Genomic DNA, 27,317 nt, shown 5'->3' with positions numbered 1-27,317 from the left:
GGGTGGCCTAGGTGGGCTCCAGTACTAACGCCTCTACTGTGCAGTGTGGCCTAGGTGGGCTCCAGTACTAACACCTCTACTGTGCAGGATGGTGTGGCCTAGGTGGGCTCCAGTCACTAACGTCTCTACTGTGTAGTGTGGCCTAGATGGGCTCCAGTACTAACGTCTCTACTGTGCAGTGTGGCCTAGGTGGGCTCCAGTACTAACACCTCTACTGTGCAGTGTGGCCTAGGTGGGCTCCAGTACTAACGTCTCTACTGTGCAGTGTGGCCTAGGTGGGCTCCAGTTCTAACGCCTCTACTGTGCAGGGTGGCCTAGGTGGGCTCCAGTCACTAACGTGTCTACTGTGCAGTGTGGTCTAGGTGGGCTCCAGTCACTAACGTCTCTACTGTGCAGTGTGGCCTAGGTGGGCTCCAGTCACTAACATCTCTACTGTGCAGTGTGGCCTAGGTGGGCTCCAGTCACTAACGTCTCTACTGTGCAGTGTGGCCCAGGTGGGCTCCAGTACTAACGTTTCTACTGTGCAGTTTGGCCTAGGTGGGCTCCAGTACTAACGTCTCTACTGTGCAGTTTGGCCTAGGTGGGCTCCAGTTCTAACATCTCTACTGTGCATTTTGGCCTAGGTGGGCTCCAGTACTAACATCTCTACTGTGCAGTTTGGCCTAGGCTGGGCTCCAGTTCTAACGTCTCTACTGTGCAGTGTGGCCTAGGTGGGCTCCAGTACTAACACCTCTACTGTGCATGGTGTGGCCTAGGTGGGCTCCAGTACTAACGTCTCTACTGTGCAGTGTGGCCTAGGTGGGCTCCAGTCACTAACGTCTCTACTGTGCAGTGTGGCCTAGGTGGGCTCCAGTCACTAACGTCTCTACTGTGCAGTGTGGCCCAGGTGGGCTCCAGTACTAACGTTTCTACTGTGCAGTTTGGCCTAGGTGGGCTCCAGTACTAACGTCTCTACTGTGCAGTGTGGCCTAGGTGGGCTCCAGTTCTAACATCTCTACTGTGCATTTTGGCCTAGGTGGGCTCCAGTACTAACGTCTCTACTGTGCAGTGTGGCCTAGGTGGGCTCCAGTCACTAACGTCTCTACTGTGCAGTGTGGCCTAGGTGGGCTCCAGTACTAACACCTCTACTGTGCAGGCTGGTGTGGCCTAGGTGGGCTCCAGTCACTAACGTCTCTACTGTGCAGTGTGGTCTAGGTGGGCTCCAGTCACTAACGTCTCTACTGTGCAGTGTGGCCTAGGTGGGCTCCAGTACTAACGTCTCTACTGTGCAGTGTGGCCTAGGTGGGCTCCAGTACTAACGATTCTACTGTGCAGTGTGGCCTAGGTGGGCTCCAGTACTAACGTCTCTACTGTGCAGTGTGGCCTAGGTGGGCTCCAGTACTAACGTCTCTACTGTGCAGTGTGGCCTAGGTGGGCTCCAGTACTAACACCTCTACTGTGCAGTGTGGCCTAGGTGGGCTCCAGTACTAACGTCTCTACTGTGTAGTGTGGCCTAGGTGGGCTCCAGTACTAACGCCTCTACTGTGCAGTGTGGCCTAGGAGGGCTCCAGTACTAACACCTCTATTGTGCAGGATGGTGTGGCCTAGGTGGGCTCCAGTCACTAACGTCTCTACTGTGCAGTGTGGCCTAGATGGGCTCCAGTACTAACGTCTCTACTGTGCAGTGTGGCCTAGGTGGGCTCCAGTACTAACACCTCTATTGTGCAGGATGGTGTGGCCTAGGTGGGCTCCAGTCACTAACGTCTCTACTGTGCAGTGTGGCCTAGATGGGCTCCAGTACAGTACTGTGCAACGTACTAACACCTCTACTGTGCAGTGTGGCCTAGGTGGGCTCCAGTCACTAACGTATCTACTGTGCAGTGTGGCCTAGGTGGGCTCCAGTACTAACGTCTCTACTGTGCAGTGTGGCCTAGGTGGGCTCTAGTTCTAACGTCTCTACTGTGCAGGGTGGCCTAGGTGGGCTCCAGTACTAACGCCTCTACTGTGCAGTGTGGCCTAGGTGGGCTCCAGTACTAACACCTCTACTGTGCAGGATGGTGTGGCCTAGGTGGGCTCCAGTCACTAACGTCTCTACTGTGTAGTGTGGCCTAGATGGGCTCCAGTACTAGCGTCTCTACTGTGCAGTGTGGCCTAGGTGGGCTCCAGTACTAACACCTCTACTGTGCAGTGTGGCCTAGGTGGGCTCCAGTACTAACGTCTCTACTGTGCAGTGTGGCCTAGGTGGGCTCCAGTTCTAACGCCTCTACTGTGCAGGGTGGCCTAGGTGGGCTCCAGTCACTAACGTCTCTACTGTGCAGTGTGGTCTAGGTGGGCTCCAGTCACTAACGTCTCTACTGTGCAGTGTGGCCTAGGTGGGCTCCAGTCACTAACATCTCTACTGTGCAGTGTGGCCTAGGTGGGCTCCAGTCACTAACGTCTCTACTGTGCAGTGTGGCCCAGGTGGGCTCCAGTACTAACGTTTCTACTGTGCAGTTTGGCCTAGGTGGGCTCCAGTACACGTCTCTACTGTGCAGTTTGGCCTAGGTGGGCTCCAGTTCTAACATCTCTACTGTGCATTTTGGCCTAGGTGGGCTCCAGTACTAACATCTCTACTGTGCAGTTTGGCCTAGGTGGGCTCCAGTACTAACATCTCTACTGTGCAGTGTGGCCTAGGTGGGCAGTCACTAAGTCTCTACTGTGCAACGTCTCTAACTCTACTGTGCAGTGTGGCCTAGGTGGGCTCCAGTACTAACATCTCTACTGTGCAGTGTGGCCTAGGTGGGCTCCAGTACTAACACCTCTACTGTGCAGTGTGGCCTAGGTGGGCTCCAGTACTAACGTCTCTACTGTGCAGTGTGGCCTAGGTGGGCTCCAGTACTAACGCCTCTACTGTGCAGTGTGGCCTAGGTGGGCTCCAGTACTAACACCTCTACTGTGCAGGATGGTGTGGCCTAGGTGGGCTCCAGTAACTAACGTCTCTACTGTGCAGTGTGGCCTAGATGGGCTCCAGTACTAGCATCTCTACTGTGCAGTGTGGCCTAGGTGGGCTCCAGTACTAACACCTCTACTGTGCAGTGTGGCCTAGGTGGGCTCCAGTACTAACATCTCTACTGTGCAGTGTGGCCTAGGTGGGCTCCAGTTCTAACGCCTCTACTGTGCAGTGTGGCCTAGGTGGGCTCCAGTCACTAACGTCTCTACTGTGCAGTGTGGCCTAGGTGGGCTCCAGTACTAACGTCTCTACTGTGCAGTGTGGCCTAGGTGGGCTCCAGTACTAACACCTCTACTGTGCAGTGTGGCCTAGGTGGGCTCCAGTACTAACGTCTCTACTGTGCAGTGTGGCCTAGGTGGGCTCCAGTTCTAACGCCTCTACTGTGCAGGGTGGCCTAGGTGGGCTCCAGTCACTAACGTCTCTACTGTGCAGTGTGGCCTAGGTGGGCTCCAGTCACTAACGTCTCTACTGTGCAGTGTGGCCTAGGTGGGCTCCAGTCACTAACGTCTCTACTGTGCAGTGTGGCCTAGGTGGGCTCCAGTCACTAACGTGTCTAATGTGCAGTGTGGTCTAGGTGGGCTCCAGTCACTAACGTCTCTACTGTGCAGTGTGGTCTAGGTGGGCTCCAGTCACTAACGTCTCTACTGTGCAGTGTGGCCTAGGTGGGCTCCAGTCACTAACGTCTCTACTGTGCAGTGTGGCCTAGGTGGGCTCCAGTCACTAACGTCTCTACTGTGCAGTGTGGCCCAGGTGGGCTCCAGTACTAACGTCTCTACTGTGCAGTTTGGCCTAGGTGGGCTCCAGTACTAACGTCTCTACTGTGCAGTTTGGCCTAGGTGGGCTCCAGTTCTAACATCTCTACTGTGCATTTTGGCCTAGGTGGGCTCCAGTACTAACGTCTCTACTGTGCAGTGTGGCCTAGGTGGGCTCCAGTCACTAACGTCTCTACTGTGCAGTGTGGCCTAGGTGGGCTCCAGTACTAACACCTCTACTGTGCAGGCTGGTGGCCTAGGTGGGCTCCAGTCACTAACGTCTCTACTGTGCAGTGTGGTCTAGGTGGGCTCCAGTCACTAACGTCTCTACTGTGCAGTGTGGCCTAGGTGGGCTCCAGTACTAACGTCTCTACTGTGCAGTGTGGCCTAGGTGGGCTCCAGTCTAACGTCTACTGTGCAGTGTGGCCTAGGTGGGCTCCAGTACTAACATCTCTACTGTGCAGTGTGGCCTAGGTGGGCTCCAGTACTAACACCTCAACTGTGCAGGGTGGCCTAGGTGGGCTCCAGTACTAACGTCTCTACTGTGCAGTGTGGCCTAGGTGGGCTCCAGTACTAACGCCTCTACTGTGCAGTGTGGCCTAGGTGGGCTCCAGTACTAACACCTCTACTGTGCATGGTGTGGCCTAGGTGGGCTCCAGTCACTAACGTCTCTACTGTGCAGTGTGGCCTAGTGGGCTCCAGTACTAACATCTCTACTGTGCAGTGTGGCCTAGGTGGGCTCCAGTACTAACGTCTCTACTGTGCAGTGTGGCCTAGGTGGGCTCCAGTTCTAACGCCTCTACTGTGCAGGGTGGCCTAGGTGGGCTCCAGTCACTAACGTCTCTACTGTGCAGTGTGGCCTAGGTGGGCTCCAGTCACTAACGTCTCTACTGTGCAGTGTGGCCTAGGTGGGCTCCAGTCACTAACGTCTCTACTGTGCAGTGTGGCCTAGGTGGGCTCCAGTCACTAACATGTCTAATGTGCAGTGTGGTCTAGGTGGGCTCCAGTCACTAACGTCTCTACTGTGCAGTGTGGTCTAGGTGGGCTCCAGTCACTAACGTCTCTACTGTGCAGTGTGGTCTAGGTGGGCTCCAGTCACTAACGTCTCTACTGTGCAGTGTGGCCTAGGTGGGCTCCAGTCACTAACGTCTCTACTGTGCAGTGTGGCCCAGGTGGGCTCCAGTACTAACGTTTCTACTGTGCAGTTTGGCCTAGGTGGGCTCCACTACTAACGTCTCTACTGTGCAGTTTGGCCTAGGTGGGCTCCAGTACTAACATCTCTACTGTGCATTTTGGCCTAGGTGGGCTCCAGTACTAACGTCTCTACTGTGCAGTGTGGCCTAGGTGGGCTCCAGTCACTAACGTCTCTACTGTGCAGTGTGGCCTAGGTGGGCTCCAGTACTAACACCTCTACTGTGCAGGCTGGTGTGGCCTAGGTGGGCTCCAGTCACTAACGTCTCTACTGTGCAGTGTGGCCTAGGTGGGCTCCAGTCACTAACGTCTCTACTGTGCAGTGTGGCCTAGGTGGGCTCCAGTACTAACGTCTCTACTGTGCAGTGTGGCCTAGGTGGGCTCCAGTACTAACGTCTCTACTGTGCAGTGTGGCCTAGGTGGGCTCCAGTACTAACGTCTCTACTGTGCAGTGTGGCCTAGGTGGGCTCCAGTACTAACGTCTCTACTGTGCAGTGTGGCCTAGGTGGGCTCCAGTACTAACGTCTCTACTGTGCAGTGTGGCCTAGGTGGGCTCCAGTACTAAAATCTCTACTGTGCAGTGTGGCCTAGGTGGGCTCCAGTCACTAACGTCTCTACTGTGCAGTGTGGCCTCGGTGGGCTCCAGTACTAACTTCTCTACTGTGCAGTGTGGCCTAGGTGGGCTCCAGTTCTAACGTCTCTACTGTGTAGTGTGGTCTAGGTGGGCTCCAGTACTAACGTCTCTACTGTGCAGGTGTGGCCTAGGTGGGCTCCAGTACTAACGTCTCTACTGTGCAGGGTGGCCTAGGTGGGCTCCAGTACTAACGTCTCTACTGTGCAGTGTGGCCTAGGTGGGCTCCAGTTCTAACGCTCTCTACTGTGCAGTGTGGCCTAGGTGGGCTCCAGTTCTAACGCCTCTACTGTGCAGTGTGGCCTAGGTGGGCTCCAGTTCTAACGTCTCTACTGTGCAGTGTGGCCTAGGTGGGCTCCAGTACTAACACCTCTGCTGTGCAGGATGGTGTGGCCTAGGTGGGCTCCAGTACTAACGTCTCTACTGTGCAGTGTGGCCTAGGTGGGCTCCAGTACTAACGTCTCTACTGTGCAGTGTGGCCTAGGTGGGCTCCAGTACTAACGACTCTACTGTGCAGTGTGGCCTAGGTGGGCTCCAGTACTAACGTCTCTACTGTGCAGTGTGGCCTAGGTGGGCTCCAGTACTAAAATCTCTACTGTGCAGTGTGGCCTAGGTGGGCTCCAGTCACTAACGTCTCTACTGTGCAGTGTGGCCTAGGTGGGCTCCAGTACTAACATCTCTACTGTGCAGGGTGGCATAGGTGGGCTCCAGTACTAACATCTCTACTGTGCAGTGTGGCCTAGGTGGGCTCCAGTACTAACGTCTCTACTGTGCAGTTTGGCCTCGGTGGGCTCCAGTACTAACGTCTCTACTGTGCAGTGTGGCCTAGGTGGGCTCCAGTACTAACGTCTCTACTGTGCAGTGTGGTCTAGGTGGGCTCCAGTACTAACGTCTCTACTGTGCAGGGTGGCCTAGGTGGGCTCCAGTACTAACTTCTCTACTGTGCAGGGTGGCCTAGGTGGGCTCCAGTACTAACGTCTCTACTGTGCAGTGTGGCCTAGGTGGGCTCCAGTTCTAACGCCTCTACTGTGCAGTGTGGCCTAGGTGGGCTCCAGTTCTAACGCCTCTACTGTGCAGTGTGGCCTAGGTGGGCTCCAGTTCTAACGCCTCTACTGTGCAGTATGGCCTAGGTGGGCTCCAGTTCTAACGTCTCTACTGTGCAGTGTGGCCTAGGTGGGCTCCAGTACTAACACCTCTACTGTGCAGGATGGTGTGGCCTAGGTGGGCTCCAGTACTAACGTCTCTACTGTGCAGTGTGGCCTAGGTGGGCTCCAGTCACTAACGTCTCTACTGTGCAGTGTGGCCTAGGTGGGCTCCAGTCACTAACGTCTCTACTGTGCAGTGTGGCCCAGGTGGGCTCCAGTACTAACGTTTCTACTGTGCAGTTTGGCCTAGGTGGGCTCCAGTACTAACGTCTCTACTGTGCAGTTTGGCCTAGGTGGGCTCCAGTTCTAACATCTCTACTGTGCATTTTGGCCTAGGTGGGCTCCAGTACTAACGTCTCTACTGTGCAGTGTGGCCTAGGTGGGCTCCAGTCACTAACGTCTCTACTGTGCAGTGTGGCCTAGGTGGGCTCCAGTACTAACACCTCTACTGTGCAGGCTGGTGTGGCCTAGGTGGGCTCCAGTCACTAACGTCTCTACTGTGCAGTGTGGTCTAGGTGGGCTCCAGTCACTAACGTCTCTACTGTGCAGTGTGGCCTAGGTGGGCTCCAGTACTAACGTCTCTACTGTGCAGTGTGGCCTAGGTGGGCTCCAGTACTAACGACTCTACTGTGCAGTGTGGCCTAGGTGGGCTCCAGTACTAACGTCTCTACTGTGCAGTGTGGCCTAGGTGGGCTCCAGTACTAACGTCTCTACTGTGCAGTGTGGCCTAGGTGGGCTCCAGTTCTAACGCCTCTACTGTGCAGTATGGCCTAGGTGGGCTCCAGTTCTAACGTCTCTACTGTGCAGTGTGGCCTAGGTGGGCTCCAGTACTAACACCTCTACTGTGCAGGATGGTGTGGCCTAGGTGGGCTCCAGTACTAACGTCTCTACTGTGCAGTGTGGCCTAGGTGGGCTCCAGTACTAACGTCTCTACTGTGCAGTGTGGCCTAGGTGGGCTCCAGTACTAACGTCTCTACTGTGCAGTGTGGCCTAGGTGGGCTCCAGTACTAACGTCTCTACTGTGCAGTGTGGCCTAGGTGGGCTCCAGTACTAACGTCTCTACTGTGCAGTGTGGCCTAGGTGGGCTCCAGTACTAAAATCTCTACTGTGCAGTGTGGCCTAGGTGGGCTCCAGTTCTAACGCCTCTACTGTGCAGTATGGCCTAGCTGGGCTCCAGTTCTAACGTCTCTACTGTGCAGTGTGGCCTAGGTGGGCTCCAGTACTAACACCTCTACTGTGCAGGATGGTGTGGCTTAGGTGGGCTCCAGTACTAACGTCTCTACTGTGCAGTGTGGCCTAGGTGGGCTCCAGTCACTAACGTCTCTACTGTGCAGTGTGGCCCAGGTGGGCTCCAGTACTAACGTTTCTACTGTGCAGTTTGGCCTAGGTGGGCTCCAGTACTAACGTCTCTTCTGTAAAGTTTGGCCTAGGTGGGCTCCAGTTCTAACATCTCTACTGTGCATTTTGGCCTAGGTGGGCTCCAGTACTAACGTCTCTACTGTGCAGTGTGGCCTAGGTGGGCTCCAGTCACTAACGTCTCTACTGTGCAGTGTGGCCTAGGTGGGCTCCAGTCTCTAACGTCTCTACTGTGCAGTGTGGCCTAGGTGGGCTCCAGTACTAACATCTCTACTGTGCAGTGTGGCCTAGGTGGGCTCCAGTACTAACGCCTCTACTGTGCAGTGTGGCCTAGGTGGGCTCCAGTACTAACACCTCTACTGTGCAGGCTGGTGTGGCCTAGGTGGGCTCCAGTCACTAACGTCTCTACTGTGCAGTGTGGTCTAGGTGGGCTCCAGTCACTAACGTCTCTACTGTGCAGTGTGGCCTAGGTGGGCTCCAGTACTAACGTCTCTACTGTGCAGTGTGGCCTAGGTGGGCTCCAGTACTAACGTCTCTACTGTGCAGTGTGGCCTAGGTGGGCTCCAGTACTAACGTCTCTACTGTGCAGTGTGGCCTAGGTGGGCTCCAGTACTAAAATCTCTACTGTGCAGTGTGGCCTAGGTGGGCTCCAGTCACTAACGTCTCTACTGTGCAGTGTGGCCTAGGTGGGCTCCAGTACTAACATCTCTACTGTGCAGGGTGGCATAGGTGGGCTCCAGTACTAACATCTCTACTGTGCAGTGTGGCCTAGGTGGGCTCCAGTACTAACGTCTCTACTGTGCAGTGTGGCCTAGGTGGGCTCCAGTACTAACATCTCTACTGTGCAGTGTGGCCTAGGTGGGCTCCAGTTCTAACGTCTCTACTGTGCAGTGTGGTCTAGGTGGGCTCCAGTACTAACGTCTCTACTGTGCAGGGTGGCCTAGGTGGGCTCCAGTACTAACGTCTCTACTGTGCAGGGTGGCCTAGGTGGGCTCCAGTACTAACGTCTCTACTGTGCAGTGTGGCCTAGGTGGGCTCCAGTTCTAACGCCTCTACTGTGCAGTGTGGCCTAGGTGGGCTCCAGTTCTAACGCCTCTACTGTGCAGTATGGCCTAGGTGGGCTCCAGTTCTAACGTCTCTACTGTGCAGTGTGGCCTAGGTGGGCTCCAGTACTAACACCTCTACTGTGCAGGATGGTGTGGCCTAGGTGGGCTCCAGTACTAACGTCTCTACTGTGCAGTGTGGCCTAGGTGGGCTCCAGTACTAACGTCTCTACTGTGCAGTGTGGCCTAGGTGGGCTCCAGTACTAACGACTCTACTGTGCAGTGTGGCCTAGGTGGGCTCCAGTACTAACGTCTCTACTGTGCAGTTTGGCCTAGGTGGGCTCCAGTACTAACGTCTCTATTGTGCAGTGTGGCCTAGGTGGGCTCCAGTACTAACGTCTCTACTGTGCAGTGTGGCCTAGGTGGGCTCCAGTACTAACATCTCTACTGTGCAGTGTGGCCTAGGTGGGCTCCAGTACTAACGTCTCTACTGTGCAGTGTGGCCTCGGTGGGCTCCAGTACTAACGTCTCTACTGTGCAGTGTGGCCTAGGTGGGCTCCAGTACTAACGTCTCTACTGTGCAGTGTGGTCTAGGTGGGCTCCAGTACTAACGTCTCTACTGTGCAGGGTGGCCTAGGTGGGCTCCAGTACTAACTTCTCTACTGTGCAGTATGGCCTAGGTGGGCTCCAGTTCTAACGCCTCTACTGTGCAGTGTGGCCTAGGTGGGCTCCAGTTCTAACGCCTCTACTGTGCAGTGTGGCCTAGGTGGGCTCCAGTTCTAACGCCTCTACTGTGCAGTATGGCCTAGGTGGGCTCCAGTTCTAACGTCTCTACTGTGCAGTGTGGCCTAGGTGGGCTCCAGTACTAACACCTCTACTGTGCAGGATGGTGTGGCCTAGGTGGGCTCCAGTACTAACGTCTCTACTGTGCAGTGTGGCCTAGGTGGGCTCCAGTACTAACGTCTCTACTGTGCAGTTTGGCCTAGGTGGGCTCCAGTACTAACGTCTCTACTGTGCAGTTTGGCCTAGGTGGGCTCCAGTACTAACGTCTCTACTGTGCAGTTTGGCCTAGGTGGGCTCCAGTTCTAACGTCTCTACTGTGCAGTGTGGCTAGGTGGGCTCCAGTACTAACGTCTCTACTGTGCAGTGTGGCCTAGGTGGGCTCCAGTACTAACGTCTCTACTGTGCAGTGTGGCCTAGGTGGGCTCCAGTACTAACGTCTCTACTGTGCAGTTTGGCCTAGGTGGGCTCCAGTACTAACGTCTCTACTGTGCAGTGTGGCCTAGGTGGGCTCCAGTACTAACGTCTCTACTGTGCAGTGTGGCCTAGATGGGCTCCAGTCACTAACGTCTCTACTGTGAAGTGTGGCCTAGGTGGGCTCCAGTACTAACGTCTCTACTGTGCAGTGTGGCCTAGATGGGCTCCAGTCACTAACGTCTCTACTGTGAAGTGTGGCCTAGGTGGGCTCCAGTACTAACGTCTCTACTGTGCAGTGTGGCCTAGATGGGCTCCAGTCACTAACGTCTCTACTGTGCAGTGTGGCCTACAAGGCCTCGAGTCACTAACGTCTCTACTGTGCAGTGTGGCCTAGGTGGGCTCCAGTACTAACGTTTCTACTGTGCAGTTTGGCCTAGGTGGGCTCCAGTACTAACGTCTCTACTGTGCAGTTTGGCCTAGGTGGGCTCCAGTTCTAACGTCTCTACTGTGCATTTTGGCCTAGGTGGGCTCCAGTACTAACGTCTCTACTGTGCAGTTTGGCCTAGGTGGGCTCCAGTACTAACATCTCTACTGTGCAGTGTGGCCTAGGTGGGTTCCAGTCACTAACGTCTCTACTGTGCAGGGTGGCCTAGGTGGGCTCCAGTACTAACGTCTCTACTGTGCAGTATGGCCTAGGTGGGCTCCAGTTCTAACGCCTCTACTGTGCAGTGTGGCCTAGGTGGGCTCCAGTTCTAACGCCTCTACTGTGCAGTGTGGCCTAGGTGGGCTCCAGTTCTAACGCCTCTACTGTGCAGTATGGCCTAGGTGGGCTCCAGTTCTAACGTCTCTACTGTGCAGTGTGGCCTAGGTGGGCTCCAGTACTAACACCTCTACTGTGCAGGATGGTGTGGCCTAGGTGGGCTCCAGTACTAACGTCTCTACTGTGCAGTGTGGCCTAGGTGGGCTCCAGTACTAACGTCTCTACTGTGCAGTTTGGCCTAGGTGGGCTCCAGTACTAACGTCTCTACTGTGCAGTTTGGCCTAGGTGGGCTCCAATTCTAACGTCTCTACTGTGCAGTTTGGCCTAGGTGGGCTCCAGTTCTAACGTCTCTACTGTGCAGTGTGGCCTAGGTGGGCTCCAGTACTAACGTCTCTACTGTGCAGTGTGGCCTAGGTGGGCTCCAGTACTAACGTCTCTACTGTGCAGTGTGGCCTAGGTGGGCTCCAGTACTAACGTCTCTACTGTGCAGTTTGGCCTAGGTGGGCTCCAGTACTAACGTCTCTACTGTGCAGTGTGGCCTAGATGGGCTCCAGTCACTAACGTCTCTACTGTGCAGTGTGGCCTACAAGGCCTCGAGTCACTAACGTCTCTACTGTGCAGTGTGGCCTAGGTGGGCTCCAGTACTAACGTTTCTACTGTGCAGTTTGGCCTAGGTGGGCTCCAGTACTAACGTCTCTACTGTGCAGTTTGGCGTAGGTGGGCTCCAGTTCTAACGTCTCTACTGTGCATTTTGGCCTAGGTGGGCTCCAGTACTAACGTCTCTACTGTGCAGTTTGGCCTAGGTGGGCTCCAGTACTAACATCTCTACTGTGCAGTGTGGCCTAGGTGGGTTCCAGTCACTAATGTCTCTACTGTGCAGTGTGGCCTAGGTGGGCTCCAGTCACTAACGTCTCGACTGTGCAGTGTGGCCTAGGTGGGCTCCAGTACTAACATCTCTACTGTGCAGTGTGGCCTAGGTGGGCTCCAGTACTAACACCTCAACTGTGCAGCGTGGCCTAGGTGGGCTCCAGTACTAACGTCTCTACTGTGCAGTGTGGCCTAGGTGGGCTCCAGTACTAACGCCTCTACTGTGCAGTGTGGCCTAGGTGGGCTCCAGTACTAACACCTCTACTGTGCAGGATGGTGTGGCCTAGGTGGGCTCCAGTACTAACGCCTCTACTGTGCAGGGTGGCCTAGGTGGGCTCCAGTACTAACGTCTCTACTGTGCAGTGTGGCCTAGGTGGGCTCCAGTACTAACACCTCTACTGTGCAGGCTGGTGTGGCCTAGGTGTGCTCCAGTACTAACATCTCTACTGTGCAGTGTGGCCTAGGTGGGCTCCAGTACTAACGTCTCTACTGTGCAGTGTGGCCTAGGTGTGCTCCAGTACTAACGTCTCTACTGTGCAGTGTGGCCTAGGTGTGCTCCAGTACTAACATCTCTACTGTGCAGTGTGGCCTAGGTGGGCTCCAGTACTAACGTCTCTACTGTGCAGTGTGGCCTAGGTGGGCTCCAGTACTAACACCTCTACTGTCAGCATCAACACCACTAATGCCTCTACTGTCAGCATCAACACCACTAATGCCTCTACTGTCAGCATCAACACCACTAATGCCATGCCCATCGTACCCGTCATCCTTCCCTGCCACTGGTCTAGTGCTCTTCAACCTCAACCCTCACTTCTTGGATACCGACCCCAACAGCAGGCACGGGGGCTGAGTACAGGGTCTGTGTCTGGACATTTTATTGGTTGTCAAATCTTTGCTTCCTCCATCCACAATTCCTCTCAACGCCCAATCGGAGTAGAAGAGCTAAGGTTCGCATCTCGGAACTCCTCCTCCAATGAGCTTTTGAGAAGAAGGGCGTTGTAAATGATGGGCTAAATTGACATGCCATATCTCTTCTGACTTCCATCTCTCACCTGGTGAGTATGAGAGAAAGCTGGTATATATTATTGACCATTATGTATTGATAACTGTATTGATAACTGATTATTTGACAGAGGGGGGCTGAGAAATAAAAACTAATAGTGTAGGCTAAATCTATCATTGCTATGTTATGGATTGATCAGTGATTGTTGTAAATTGTGTCATGTATTGACTGGTATATTGTATTGATTGTTGTCTCGGGGTCTGAGAGAGGGTTCCATGTATTGACTGGTATATTGTATTGATTGTTGTCTCGGGGTCTGAGAGAGGGGTCCATGTATTGACTGGTATATTGTATTGATTGTTGTCTCGGGGTCTGAGAGAGGGTTCCATGTATTGACTGGTATATTGTATTGATTGTTGTCTCGGGGTCTGAGAGAGGGTTCCATGTATTGACTGGTAAATTGTATTGATTGTTGTCTCGGGGTCTGAGAGAGGGGTCCATGTATTGACTGGTATATTGTATTGATTGTTGTCTCGGGGTCTGAGAGAGGGGTCCATGTATTGACTGGTATATTGTATTGATTGTTGTCTCGGGGTCTGAGAGAGGGTTCCATGTATTGACTGGTATATTGTATTGATTGTTGTCTCGGGGTCTGAGAGAGGGTCCATGTATTGACTGGTATATTGTATTGATTGTTGTCTCGGGGTCTGAGAGAGGGGTCCATGTATTGACTGGTATATTGTATTGATTGTTGTCTCGGGGTCTGAGAGAGGGGTCCATGTATTGACTGGTATATTGTATTGATTCTTGTCTCGTGGTCTGAGAGAGGGGTCCATGTAAGCTCAAGCCTATGCACCAAGTTTACCTGATAACGCTATCAGTTCCGTAACGGTTCAGATCAGTTCCGTAACGGTTCAGATCAGTTCCGTAACGGTTCAGATCAGTTTTGTAATGGTTCAGATCAGTTCCGTAATGGTTCAGATCAGTTCCGTAACGGTTCAGATCAGTTCCGTAACGGTTCAGATCAGTTCGGTAAAGGTTCAGGTCAGTTCCGTAACGGTTCAGGTCAGTTATCAGGTCCGTAAAGGTTCAGGTCAGTTCCGTAACGGTTCAGGTCAGTTCCGTAACGGTTCAGGTCAGTTATCAGTTCTGTAACGGTTCAGGTCAGTTATCAGATCTGTAACGGTTCAGGTCAGTTATCAGGTCTGTAACGGTTCAGTTATCAGTTCTGTAACGGTTCAGGTCAGTTATCAGGTCTGTAAAGGTTCAGGTCAGTTATTAGTTCTGTAACGGTTCAGGTCAGTTATCAGGTCTGTAAAGGTTCAGGTCAGTTATCAGGTCTGTAAAGGTTCAGGTCAGTTATCAGGTCTGTAAAGGTATAGGTCAGTTATCAGTTCTGTAACGGTTCAGGTCAGTTATCAGGTCTGTAAAGGTTCAGGTCAGTTATCAGTTCGGTAAAGGTTCAGGTCAGTTCGGTAAAGGTTCAGGTCAGTTATCAGTTCGGTAAAGGTTCAGGTCAGTTATCAGTTCTGTAACGGTTCAGGTCAGTTATCAGGTCTGTAACGGTTCAGGTCAGTTATCAGGTCAGTTCGTCAGTTCCGGTTCAGGTCAGTTATCAGGTCTGTAACGGTTCAGGTCAGTTATCAGGTCTGTAACGGTTCAGGTCAGTTATCAGTTCCGTAACGGTTCAGGTCAGTTATCAGTTCCGTAACGGTTCAGGTCAGGTCTGTAATGGTTCAGGTCAGTTATCAGTTCTGTAACGGTTCAGGTCAGTTATCAGTTCTGTAACGGTTCAGGTATCAGTTCTGTAACGGTTCAGGTCAGTTATCAGTTCCGTAACGGTTCAGGTCAGTTATCAGGTCTGTAACGGTTCAGGTCAGTTATCAGTTCGGTAAAGGTTCAGGTCAGTTATCAGGTCTGTAACGGTTCAGGTCGGTTATCAGTTCCGTAACGGTTCACGTCAGTTATCAGTTCGGTAAAGGTTCAGGTCAGTTCCGTAAAAGGTTCAGGTCAGTTATCAGTTCAGATAAAGGGCAGATTTTCTCAGACAGCTAAGGTGTGTTAATAAAACAGGATCAAATTAGTATATTTTAACATTTAATTTATGAAAGAATAAGCTCAACCAGAAACATGTTTGTTTCTTGTGGGAAAAGAATACATTATCACCATAAAAAACAAAAAACACAACCCAAAGAGAAATATGACCGAGGATGGAAGAGCTGGAAGTCTGAATAGGGACCGGTCCCCCAGTCCATTCACTGCTCACAGCGAAGTGAGGTGTCGCCTGCCATGGAACAACACACTAAATGAAGATATATCATACAACCAAAAAGTGAGAAGAAACAGGTGAAGTAGGGAATAAGTGCTACTGTTTGATTGGTTAGTGTGAGTCCTGTGTTACTGTTTGATTGGTTAGTGTGACTCCTGTGTTACTGTTTGATTGGTTAGTGTGAGTCCTGTGTTACTGTTTGATTGGTTAGTGTGAGTCCTGTGTTACTGTTTGATTGGTTAGTGTGAGTCCTGTGTTACTGTTTGATTGGTTAGTGTGAGTCCTGTGTTACTGTTTGATTGGTTAGTGTGACTCCTGTGTTACTGTTTGATTGGTTAGTGTGACTCTGTGTTACTGTTTGATTGGTTTTGATTGTTTGTTAGTGTGACTCCTGTGTTACTGTTTGATTGGTTAGTGTGATATGAACAACAAATGTGATGATCACCCAATATCGGTAAAATCATTCTTGGAAGTCATTTTATACAAAAAAAAAAAAAAAAAAAAACATTTACACAGAGACTTGTGATTTTTCGTACACCTACACACGTAGGAAAATAACATATTACAGTTGAAAACCCTAGTTATATATTAACTGCCTTACATTTTATAGAGCAGAAACAACACAGCAATGCATTATTCATCAAAGTATTGATATGTATATACAACCCATAGTATGTCCTGCTATCAACACCTTGCAGTATCCATACCAAATTATTTGAACACCAATCATGCCGTGTCTTTAAAGACCTTACAATATTATTATTATTAAATAACTATCCCTCTGATTTACACCACATATCATAATTGCTGTCTCATATTCACATTGTTGCAGCAATTAATTTAACTGAAAGTCTAGTGCACTAAGGCTACGTCTATACATTCAGCCCAATTCTGATCTTTTCATCAACCACATCAGATGTTTTTCCCCGAACTGATCTGATTGGTCCAAAAATATCAGAATTGGGCTGCCTATGTAGACACAGCTTCTAAGACGCAAAAAAATAAACAGAAGAATAGAGAGAGAGCGAGAGAGGTCCAGAGAGAGAGGTCCAGAGAGAGAGAGGTCCAGAGAGAGAGAGAGGTCCAGAGAGAGAGAGAGAGAGGTCCAGAGAGAGAGAGAGAGAGAGAGAGAGAGAGGTCCAGAGAGAGAGAGCGAGGTCCAGAGAGAGAGAGAGAGAGCGAGGTCCAGAGAGAGAGAGAGAGAGAGCGAGGTCCAGAGAGAGAGAGAGAGAGAGAGGTCCAGAGAGAGAGAGAGAGAGGTCCAGAGAGAGAGAGAGAGAGGTCCAGAGAGAGAGAGAGAGAGAGAGGTCCAGAGAGAGAGAGCGAGGTCCAGAGAGAGAGAGAGAGAGAGCGAGGTCCAGAGAGAGAGAGAGAGAGGTCCAGAGAGAGAGAGAGAGAGGTCCAGAGAGAGAGAGAGAGAGGTCCAGAGAGAGAGAGAGAGGTCCAGAGAGAGAGAGAGAGAGAGAGAGGTCCAGAGAGAGAGAGAGAGGTCCAGAGAGAGAGAGAGAGGTCCAGAGAGAGAGAGAGAGAGAGGTCCAGAGAGAGAGAGAGGTCCAGAGAGAGAGAGAGAGAGAGAGAGAGGTCCAGAGAGAGAGAGAGAGAGAGAGGTCCAGAGAGAGAGAGAGAGAGAGAGGTCCAGAGAGAGAGAGAGAGAGGAGAGAGAGAGAGGTCCAGAGAGAGAGAGAGAGAGAGAGGTCCAGAGAGAGAGAGAGAGAGGTCCAGAGAGAGAGAGAGAGAGAGAGAGGTCCAGAGAGAGAGAGAGAGGTCCAGAGAGAGAGAGAGAGAGGTCCAGAGAGAGAGAGAGAGGTCCAGAGAGAGAGAGAGAGGTCCAGAGAGGTCCAGAGAGAGGTCCAGAGAGAGAGAGAGAGGTCCAGAGAGAGAGAGAGAGAGAGAGGTCCAGAGAGAGAGAGAGAGGTCCAGAGAGAGAGAGAGAGGTCCAGAGAGAGAGAGAGGTCCAGAGAGAGAGAGAGGTCCAGAGAGAGAGAGGTCCAGAGAGAGAGAGGTCCAGAGAGAGAGAGGTCCAGAGAGAGAGAGAGGTCCAGAGAGAGAGAGAGAGGTCCAGAGAGAGAGAGAGAGAGAGGTCCAGAGAGAGAGAGAGAGAGAGGTCCAGAGAGAGAGAGAGAGAGAGGTCCAGAGAGAGAGAGAGAGGTCCAGAGAGAGAGAGAGAGGTCCAGAGAGAGAGAGAGGTCCAGAGAGAGAGAGAGGTCCAGAGAGAGAGAGGTCCAGAGAGAGAGAGAGAGAGGTCCAGAGAGAGAGAGAGAGGTCCAGAGAGAGAGAGGGTCCAGAGAGAGAGAGAGAGAGAGGTCCAGAGAGAGAGAGAGAGAGAGGTCCAGAGAGAGAGAGAGGTCCAGAGAGAGAGAGAGAGAGGTCCAGAGAGAGAGAGAGGTCCAGAGAGAGAGAGGTCCAGAGAGAGAGAGAGGTCCAGAGAGAGAAAGAGAGAGAGAGGTCCAGAGAGAGCGAGTCTGGAAGTCAAAGATTATATACAACAGCACTTAATCAAACCACTATTTTTCCACTCCTCTCATCCATATAGTACAGGAAGGTGTCATCCAGATGCAGCTATAAACAGCCAGGTGCCCAGGAGGAGTACTGGTATGGCTGATCCTACATCGCCACACTTATTCTGAGATGCTTTGTGAATACATACAGGACTAGGGCCCCGTATCCACAAAGCATCTCAGAAAAGGTCCTAGGAATCTTATTAGAATCTGGTTTAAGAACAACAACTCAGAGTAGGTTTTAGGATGCTAAAGACACTGAGTTCTAGCCACAAAAATCAACTCAAAGTTTATCTCAGCTAGGTTCAGTCCAACCCTCTTCCTGGAGATCTACTGTCCTGTAGGTTTTCAGTCCAACCCTCTTTCTGCAGATCTACTGTCCTGTAGGTTATCTTCCTGTCTGGGTTGGCGCCCCCCTTGGGTTGTGCCGTGGAGGAGATCTTTGTGGGCTATACTCGGCCTGGTCTCAGGATGGTAAGTTGGTGGTTGAAGATATCCCTCTAGTGGTGTGGGGGCTGTGCATTGGCAAAGTGGGTGGGGTTATATCCTTCCTGTTTGGCCCCGTCTGTGGGTGTCCTCGGATGGGGCCATAGTGTCTCCTGACCCCTCCTGTCTCAGCCTCCAGTATTTATGCTGCAGTAGTTTATGTGTCGGGGGGCTAGGGTCAGTTTGTTATATCTGGAGTACTTCTCCTGTCCTATCCGGTGTCCTGTATGAATTTAAGTATGCTCTCTCTAATTCGCTCTCTCTCTCTTTCTCTCTTTCTTTCTCTCTGTCTCTCTCTCGGAGGACCTGAGCCCTAGGACCATGCCTCAGGACTACCTGGCATGATGACTCCTTGCTGCCCCCAGTCCACCTGGTCGTGCTGCTGCTCCAGTTTCAACGGTTCTGCCTGCGGCTATGGAACCATGACCTGTTCACCGGATGTGCTACCTGTCCCAGACATGCTGTTTTCAACTCTCTAGAGACAGCAGGAGCGGTAGAGATACTCCTAATGATCGGCTATGAAAAGCAAACTGACATTTACTCCTAAGGTGCTGGCTTGTTGCACCCTCAACAACCACTGTGATTACTATTATTTGACCATGCTGGTCATTTATGAACATTTGAACATCTTGGCCATGTTCTGTTATAATCTCCACCCGGCACAGCCAGAAGAGGACTGGCCACCCCTCATAGCCTGGTTCCTCTCTAGGTTTCTTCCTAGGTTTTGGCCTTTCTAGGGAGTTTTTCCTAGCCACCGTGCTTCTACACCTGCATTGCTTGCTATTTGGGGGTTTTAGGCTGGGTTTCTGTACAGCACTTTGAGATATCAGCTGATGTCAGAAGGGCTTTATAAATACATTTGATTTGATTTTGATCAGTCCAACCCTCTTCCTGGAGGGTTGGACTGATAACCTACAGGACAGTAGATCTCCAGGAAGAGGGTTGGACTGAACCTACAGGACACTAGTTCTCCAGGAAGAGGGTTGGGCAGCCCTGCATTAGTGGCTATAGTTATTGAGTCATATCATGTGAATTAGGCCTCTTGTGAAATCATTGTCAATAGCGACACATGTAGGTCTAGATTATGTATGGGTTGATCATAGAAATAGCTAAACATTCTTTCAACTCAAAAGAAATTGACTGTCTATGGGTCAGGAATTTTCTATGGTGTAGGAACCCGTCTATCGGTCAGGAACCTGTCTATGGGTCAGGAACCCGTCTATGGGTCAGGAACCTGTCTATGGGTCAGGAACCTGTCTATGGATCAGGAACCTTTCTATGGTGTAGGAACCTGTCTATGGGTCAGGAACCTTTCTATGGTGTAGGAACCTGTCTATGGGTCAGGAACCTGTCTATGGATCAGGAACCTTTCTATGGTGTAGGAACCTGTCTATGGGTCAGGAACCTTTCTATGGTGTAGGAACCTGTCTATGGTGTAGGAACCTGTCTATGGGTCAGGAACCTGTCTATGGGTCAGGAACCTGTCTATGGATCAGGAACCTTTCTATGGTGTAGGAACCTGTCTATGGGTCAGGAACCTTTCTATGGTGTAGGAACCTGTCTATGGGTCAGGAACCTGTCTATGGGTCAGGAACCTGTCTATGGATCAGGAACCTTTCTATGGTGTAGGAACCTGTCTATGGGTCAGGAACCTGTCTATGGGTCAGGAACCTGTCTATGGGTCAGGAACCTGTCTATGGGTCAGGAACCTTTCTATGGTGTAGGAACCTGTCTATGGGTCAGGAACCTGTCTATGGGTCAGGAACCTGTCTATGGGTCAGGAACCTGTCTATGGATCAGGAACCTGTCTATGGATCAGGAACCTTTCTATGGTGTAGGAACCTTTCTATGGTGTAGGAACCTGTCTATGGGTCAGGAACCTGTCTATGGGTCAGGAACCTGTCTATGGGTCAGGAACCTGTCTATGGGTCAGGAACCTGTCTATGGGTCAGGAACCTGTCTATGGGTCAGGAACCACTGACTAAGCTGCCTTTTTCTATTATCAAGACACCAACTGGTAACTGGTTAGGACAGCTCATGAGGTCTCCTAAAAATCTGCTGGCTAGATGGGATTTTATTTATTTTTATTTGCAAAATGTTCTACTCGTGAGAGATAGTGTGTAGATGCAGGTCCTGGTGTTGCATTGAAGTCTGGAGACCTCCGGGGGTTGCTGGAGGTCTCAGGCTTCATTGTTCCCGTCACCGTTCTCCTGCGGTGCCAGCTGTTCCTTCTCCGTGTTGTCCTCCTGAGGGGGGCGTACACGCTTGAAGAAACCCAGCTGGAGGGAGGGAGGGAGGAGTCACAGACAATTAGGATCCTATGTCCTCTAATTCTACTTATTCCACTCCTATAGCGCTTTTCATTACAGAAGGAATCTCAAAGCGCTGTTATCTGAACACGCAGATACAGTCTACAAAAGGGCTTAGAAATCCATCCACTCCTTGTCAGGACTTGACAGGTGAAAACAAGAAGGTTCAAAAATGACAATTTCTATAAAATAAATTTAAAAAAAACATTTCAAGAAATGATAACATAATTTGTAAACCCTGTTTGTAAGCTTTTAAATGACATCAATCTCAACCGTTTATCTTTTCCAGTCATGTCTCATGGTACTTGGGGTATGTGAAAATCAACTTTGAGCACCTTTTATCTCACGAATGTTTTGTTATTCAGGTCCAAAATGTCACTTTCTGAGCACTTCGACAATGGACAAATACGTATGGAAGGTTTCCGTTCAAATCAAAAGGTGTGATTGAATTCAAAAGGGATTTACAGTTCTTATACCGGCCAATAGATGGACTTTATTGGAAACAAGAGAGGATAGGAGGCAAGGGAAGGAAAGGTTTGACTCACCTTATACATGATGAAGATTAGCAGAGCCAGCAGCAGTAGTCCAGCCAGCACAGCCAGCGCCACCACCCACCCGGGAACAGGTTCAGGATCAGATTTCAACCAGATCACTGACATACTCACCTGAAGGACACATCACAGGGTTTTACAATACAACACATCTCTATTCATCCAATACACAGAGACAAAGGAAATGACCTATTTGCTGTGGTAGTAGCCAGCCATAAAGAACCATATAGGATCCTATGGACTCTGGTCAAAAGTAGTGGATTATATCGAGACTGGGGTTCCATTTCAGAGGCAGACCTGGTTCATGTCATGTGACTCACCGTAATTGCGTTGGAGGGCAGCTCAGACACCAGGTTCTTGTTATAAGGCATCTCTATGACGCTGAAGGAAGCGGAGGATCTCACGGTGAACGATCGGTTCTGGCTCTCAGTCTGGATGAAAGAAACGCACCATCACGGCTCGATTTTATCACATCAAAAAGGTAGCCAACATACTAAGCTTTTCATTAAGTTATGGCCCATATAGCTAGTCTGGTGGTGACAGATCTATTTAAGTTATGGCCCATATAGCTAGCCTGGTGGTGACAGATCTATTTAAGTTATGGCCCATATAGCTAGCCTGGTGGTGACAGATCTATTTAAGTTATGGCCCATATAGCTAGTCTGGTGGTGACAGATCTATTTAAGTTATGGCCCATATAGCTAGTCTGGTGGTAACAGATTTATTTAAGTTATGGCCCATATAGCTAGCCTGGTGGTGCCAGATTTATTTAAGTTGTGGCCCATATAGCTAGTCTGGTGGTGACAGATTTATTTAAGTTATGGCCCATATAGCTAGCCTGGTGGTGACAGATTTATTTAAGTTATGGCCCATATAGCTAGTCTGGTGGTGACAGATTTATTTAAGTTATGGCCCATATAGCTAGCCTGGTGGTGACAGATCTATTTAAGTTATGCCCATATAGCTAGTCTGGTGGTGACAGATTTATTTAAGTTATGGCCCATATAGCTAGCCTGGTGGTGCCCATATAGCAGATCTATTTAAGTAGCCTGGTGGCCCAGATCTATAGCTAGTAGTCTGGTGGTGACAGATTTATTTAAGTTGTGGCCCATATAGCTAGCCTGGTGGTGCCAGATTTATTTAAGTTGTGGCCCATATAGCTAGCCTGGTGGTGCCAGATCTATTTAAGTTATGGCCCATATAGCTAGCCTGGTGGTGCCAGATCTATTTAAGTTATGGCCCATATAGCTAGTCTGGTGGTGACAGATTTATTTAAGTTGTGGCCCATATAGCTAGCCTGGTGGTGCCAGATTTATTTAAGTTATGGCCCATATAGCTAGCCTGGTGGTGCCAGATCTATTTAAGTTATGGCCCATGTAGCTAGTCTGGTGGTGACAGATCTATTCAAGTTATGGCCCATATAGCTAGTCTGGTGGTGACAGATCCATTTAAGTTATGATCTATTTCTGCAGATCCAGTGTGATGCGTCAATAGCGAGCTTTACCAAGCATACACTGTGCTTCAACCAAGTGTACCAGGCTCTTGTTCATTCAGGGCATCTTGGGATGCCTGTTGTGCATGTTATTTTGGCATTAATACGTGTCGCATATCAGTTTGCAAACAATGTAAACAAAAAAAAACAATAATTATAATTGAGTTAATAAACCCTCCCATACAAACATGGTCTCTTTTTGTCTTTTTTGATTCAGGTGTTTCAGCCTAGCTCAGTGCTTTCTGTGGTGTTGGGGCAGCCAGTGGAAAATACGCAGCGTAAAGGTTGGTAATGTCCTCTTGTTGTGCCGTGATTGGCTCAGTGTTCTGTCACTCATGGGGACACTACGTCACTGCCAAATCTAAGCGTAGACCTTGAAAATTCAAGCCCCTTGGGTGCTGCCATAGAGTTACATTAGAAGTGCCCATCCAAGAAGGCTCAAGGTCATTGGCCACAGATAAAATGATGTCAAATCACATTATATCTACCGTAGTTTTTATTAGACGGATCATGTCAACATCATACTTTCATAATTTTAGCTAGCAAGCTAGACAAGCAGTCATCGTCATGAATCAAGTCGACAATCTACTGGCAAATCTTTTTAAATATTTGTCATTTGAAGAGAAATAATGAAGATAAATTGTAGATAAAACTTATTGGTGCTCATTGGCCATTGGACATAAATATTACACAACAAGATGGAAATCGCAAATTCAACAATGAGTGGTTTGGAAGGAATCAGTGGCTAACTAAAGATCACTGACGGCATCATGATTCGACCTTGTTTTTTTTGCCGAGTTCCCAGTCTTGAAGGCCCCATAAATCCAGAGAATGCCAGACTTTGATGACAAACTTCACCTTCACCTTCCTGTTCAAGTGAGCACAGCAAGGTGAGTCCAAAAATGTATTGTATGCTGCTGCATAAATGATGTAATATGCCGGGGAGATATGTATACTGTAGCTAAGAAAGTAATACTAAGTGTATGTTGTGTAGTAAGACGTTTGTAGCCCATGTGCCTCACCTTAATAATCTGGTCTATTTACCCATCTTAATTCCGCCTACTGTTCTGACTTGGTGGTGCACAAGTAGCCTCTAACCTGTTTTAGAGAAATTATATTATTCAATATTGTAAGAGCTTTCATTGTCTGCTTGTATGCCCCCTTTATTTATCATACGGTTCTGACTTGGTGTACAGGGAGAACACTAAGAACGGCCCATGTTCTGAATTCTGTCGCTGTACATTTCAAAAGTGCTGAACGAATAGTTATATTGACTACGTCCGTCCTAGCTCGCTCATTAAATATCTTCATCGAATGGATTTCCTCTTATCTGCTTGTCGTCCATTTATGCCATAGTTTGTATATCTCAATTGTCAGTAGAAACCACATTTGTTTAAGCAAGTCAACGATATCAGCTATGCTTTTTTTTTTTTTTTTAAAGGCAGTAAATGAGTCTGAATGAACTGTTTCGCTGCCAGACAAGGTTACTCTGATAGACAGGTGTAGCAGTGGTAAGGTGTTGGGACTCTGCTGTTGGGACAGCTTTAGGTAGGCCCTAACAGTTTGTGGTCACTGTTTGTCACTGTTATAGTGCAATTCATGTATTGTTTAGTGTTGTGTTGTGTAGTGGCTTTGCTGGTATGCGTCCCCCCCCTCCAAAAAAATGTTGGTTTGCCCCACCAAGATTTACATGCTAAAATCGCCACTGGGGCACACTGTATCCACGTCTTGAAATGGAAATCAGAAACGGCATTTCTCATTGGATAGATAGTACCTCCAATGTTTCAGTCCGTTTGGTGCCTAATGAACACAAGCTGTATGCTTCAACTACAGTAGGTGGAATGTCTCATCTTGAGGAAGGTGGTCAAGTGGATGTACAATACAGCACAAACACATCTGGGACCACCAGGCTAGTATAGAACGTCTAGGTCCCTTCAAACTAAACTCGAAGCCAGTTCCACTGCGGGTTTTTGTCTTCCATTGTCCCCCTCTAATCAGGGAGTGATTTAATTATCAGGTAGAAAATAAAACCAGCAGGCTCCAGACCTGGTATGTGAAGAGTTGAAAACTACTGCTCTAGGGGATAACAGACAGGAGTCTCACCTTGAGGAAGGTGGCCACACCCAGTCTGGAGTGGACGTAGAGGGTAGTACTCTGACCTCTCTCCACACGGCCCACCTGACACCGGATCTTCAGGCACTGGGCCTTGGAACAGTCCTGAGTGAGGAGACATATTCAGAGTGACATTAAACACAATCCATATGGTTAATGCCATCTGTATGAGTACATTAGTACAGTAGCCAACAGGGTTAGTGATTCAGGAAGTACATTTCAGACTTGCAGTTTACTTCCTGAATCAAGTGAATTGAAATGGAATTGACCCGAAACCCTGGTATAAAATGACAGTACATTAGCCAGGTAATCACGCCAATTACCAGAGTTTCCAGGTCTCCCTCCATCTCTTTCTTCGCCAGCTCTCTGCGGTGAACATGGTTCCTGTTCCTCCCTTCTGTATTGTCTCCACTGGTGGAAGCTGAACCATTTGTCTCTGCTGACAAAGGATTCTAGAACGGACAGAGAGAGAGAGAGGAATCCCTTCAATAACTTAGATTATTATGTCACCAATAGCAACGGAGGCTCTATCTCAATTGTTTAACAATCTGTTCCCTCATTGTCTCCTCCTGTTCATTTCAACTGGCGGAAAATACTGACTGGTGTAACGATGAAGTGGCAGGTTAGTTTATCGCCTGGCTGACGTTCACCTGGTCGCCAGGCTGGCGTTCACCTGGTCGCCAGGCTGACGTTCACCTTTGTCGCCAGGCTGACGTTCACCTGGTCGCCAGGCTGACGTTCACCTTTGTCGCCAGGCTGACGTTCACCTGGTCGCCAGGCTGACGTTCACCTGGTCGCCAGGCTGGCGTTCACCTGGTCGCCAGGCTGACGTTCACCTGGTCGCCAGGCTGACGTTCACCTTTGTCGCCAGGCTGACGTTCACCTTTGTCGCCAGGCTGACGTTCACCTTTGTCGCCAGGCTGACGTTCACCTGGTCGCCAGGCTGACGTTCACCTTTGTCGCCAGGCTGACGTTCACCTGGTCGCCAGGCTGACGTTCACCTGGTCGCCAGGCTGACGTTCACCTGGTCGCCAGGCTGACGTTCACCTGGTCGCCAGGCTGACGTTCACCTGGTCGCCAGGCTGACGTTCACCTGGTCGCCAGGCTGACGTTCACCTGGTCGCCAGGCTGACGTTCACCTGGTCGCCAGGCTGACGTTCACCTGGTCACTTCTTTCAGATCAGTGCAATAAATGGGAGAAGCATCGGAGAGGACAGACTGTTTAGACAATTGAAAAAGAGCCAGTGTCTAGGCTGAATGAAATGGTGAATGGAAGGGAGAGAATATCACATACTGAGACATTGAGTGGGTTGATCTCCATGTCTGTACTGCAGTTCATGCCTCCGTCCACCTCTAGTTTAGTGATGTAGAGCAGAGAGCCGTTGTTGAACCTGTAGGGCCACTCGATGTCCAGTATGGCCTTGCTGAAGGTACTGGGACCTCTGTTACGCAACTGGAATAAGACAGATTGTAGTTACCGGTACTGCTCTAGGCTTCACTGACTTATAACGGTGTTATGTGAAAGGTCAGCTATGTCCGTTTTTACATTTATCAGTTGACATTAATCTACAGGTAAAGTGCACAGTGTGTCTAATGTCACGACATGGTGGGTCTAATGTCACGACACGGTGGGTCTAATGTCACGAAATGGCGGGTCTAATGTCACGACACAGCGGGTCCAATGTCACGACACGGCGGGTCTAATGTCACGACACGGCGGGTCTAATGTCACGACACGGCGGGTCTAATGTCACGACACGGTGAATCTAATGTCACGACACGGTGGGTCTAATGTCACGACACGGTGGGTCTAATGCAACAAAACGGCGGGTCAGTGGGTCTAATGTCACGACACGGCGGGTCTAATGTCACGACACAGTGGGTCTAATGTCACGACACGGTGAATCTAATGTCACAACACGGCGGGTCTAATGTCACGACACGGTGGGTCTAATGTCACAAAACGGCGGGTCTAATGTCACGACACGGCGGGGCTAATGTCACGACACAGTGGGTCTAATGTCACGACACGGTGACTCTAATGTCACAACACGGCGGGTCTAATGTCACGACATGGCGGGTCTAATGTCACGACACAGTGGGTCTAATGTCACGACATGGCGGGTCTAATGCAACAAAACGGCGGGTCTAATGTCACGACACGGCGGGTCTAATGTCACGACACAGTGGGTCTAATGTCACAAAACGGTGGGTCTAATGTCACTAAAAACGGCGGGTCTAATGTCACGACACGGCGGGGCTAATGTCACGACACGGTGGGTCTAATGTCACGACACGGTGACTCTAATGTCACAACACGGCGGGTCTAATGTCACGACATGTCACGACATGGCGGGTCTAATGTCACGACACACGGCGGGTCTAATGTCACGACACAGTGGGTCTAATGTCACGACATGGCGGGTCTAATGTCACGACACAGTGGGTCTAATGTCACGACACGGCGGGTCTAATGTCACGACACAGCGGGTCTAATGTCACGACACAGCGAGTCTAATGTCACGACACAGTGAGTCTAATGTCACGACACTGTCACGACACGGCGGGTCTAATGTCACGACACTGTCACGACACGGCAGGTCTAATGTCACGACACAGTGGGTCTAATGTCACGACACGGCGGGTCTAATGTCACGACACAGTGAGTCTAATGTCATGACACTGTC

The 27,317-nt window shown here is 50.3% G+C and overlaps 1 protein-coding gene across 1 annotated transcript in view; it reads right to left on the bottom strand.

The window, feature by feature from the left end:
• Window positions 1–20,247: 20,247 nt before the first annotated feature.
• The window catches only part of LOC112239256 (integrin alpha-V-like), a 72,045-nt gene continuing 64,975 nt past the window's right edge, over window positions 20,248–27,317 (bottom strand). Inside the window, exons 25-30 of the mRNA XM_042306771.1 lie at window positions 25,925–26,083; window positions 24,954–25,082; window positions 24,622–24,735; window positions 21,347–21,457; window positions 21,021–21,140; window positions 20,248–20,445 (exon numbers count right to left, since the gene is read on the bottom strand). Of these exons, the coding sequence (XP_042162705.1) occupies window positions 20,347–20,445; window positions 21,021–21,140; window positions 21,347–21,457; window positions 24,622–24,735; window positions 24,954–25,082; window positions 25,925–26,083 (732 nt within the window). The 3' untranslated portion in view covers window positions 20,248–20,346. The remainder of the gene's footprint in view (window positions 20,446–21,020; window positions 21,141–21,346; window positions 21,458–24,621; window positions 24,736–24,953; window positions 25,083–25,924; window positions 26,084–27,317) is intronic.

Source organism: Oncorhynchus tshawytscha, linkage group LG26 (assembly GCF_018296145.1).
Source record: "Oncorhynchus tshawytscha isolate Ot180627B linkage group LG26, Otsh_v2.0, whole genome shotgun sequence".
Classification (NCBI taxonomy): Eukaryota; Metazoa; Chordata; class Actinopteri; order Salmoniformes; family Salmonidae; genus Oncorhynchus; species Oncorhynchus tshawytscha.
The sequence above is the reverse complement of the archived record's forward strand: the minus strand, read 5'-3'. Positions and strand labels throughout refer to the sequence as shown.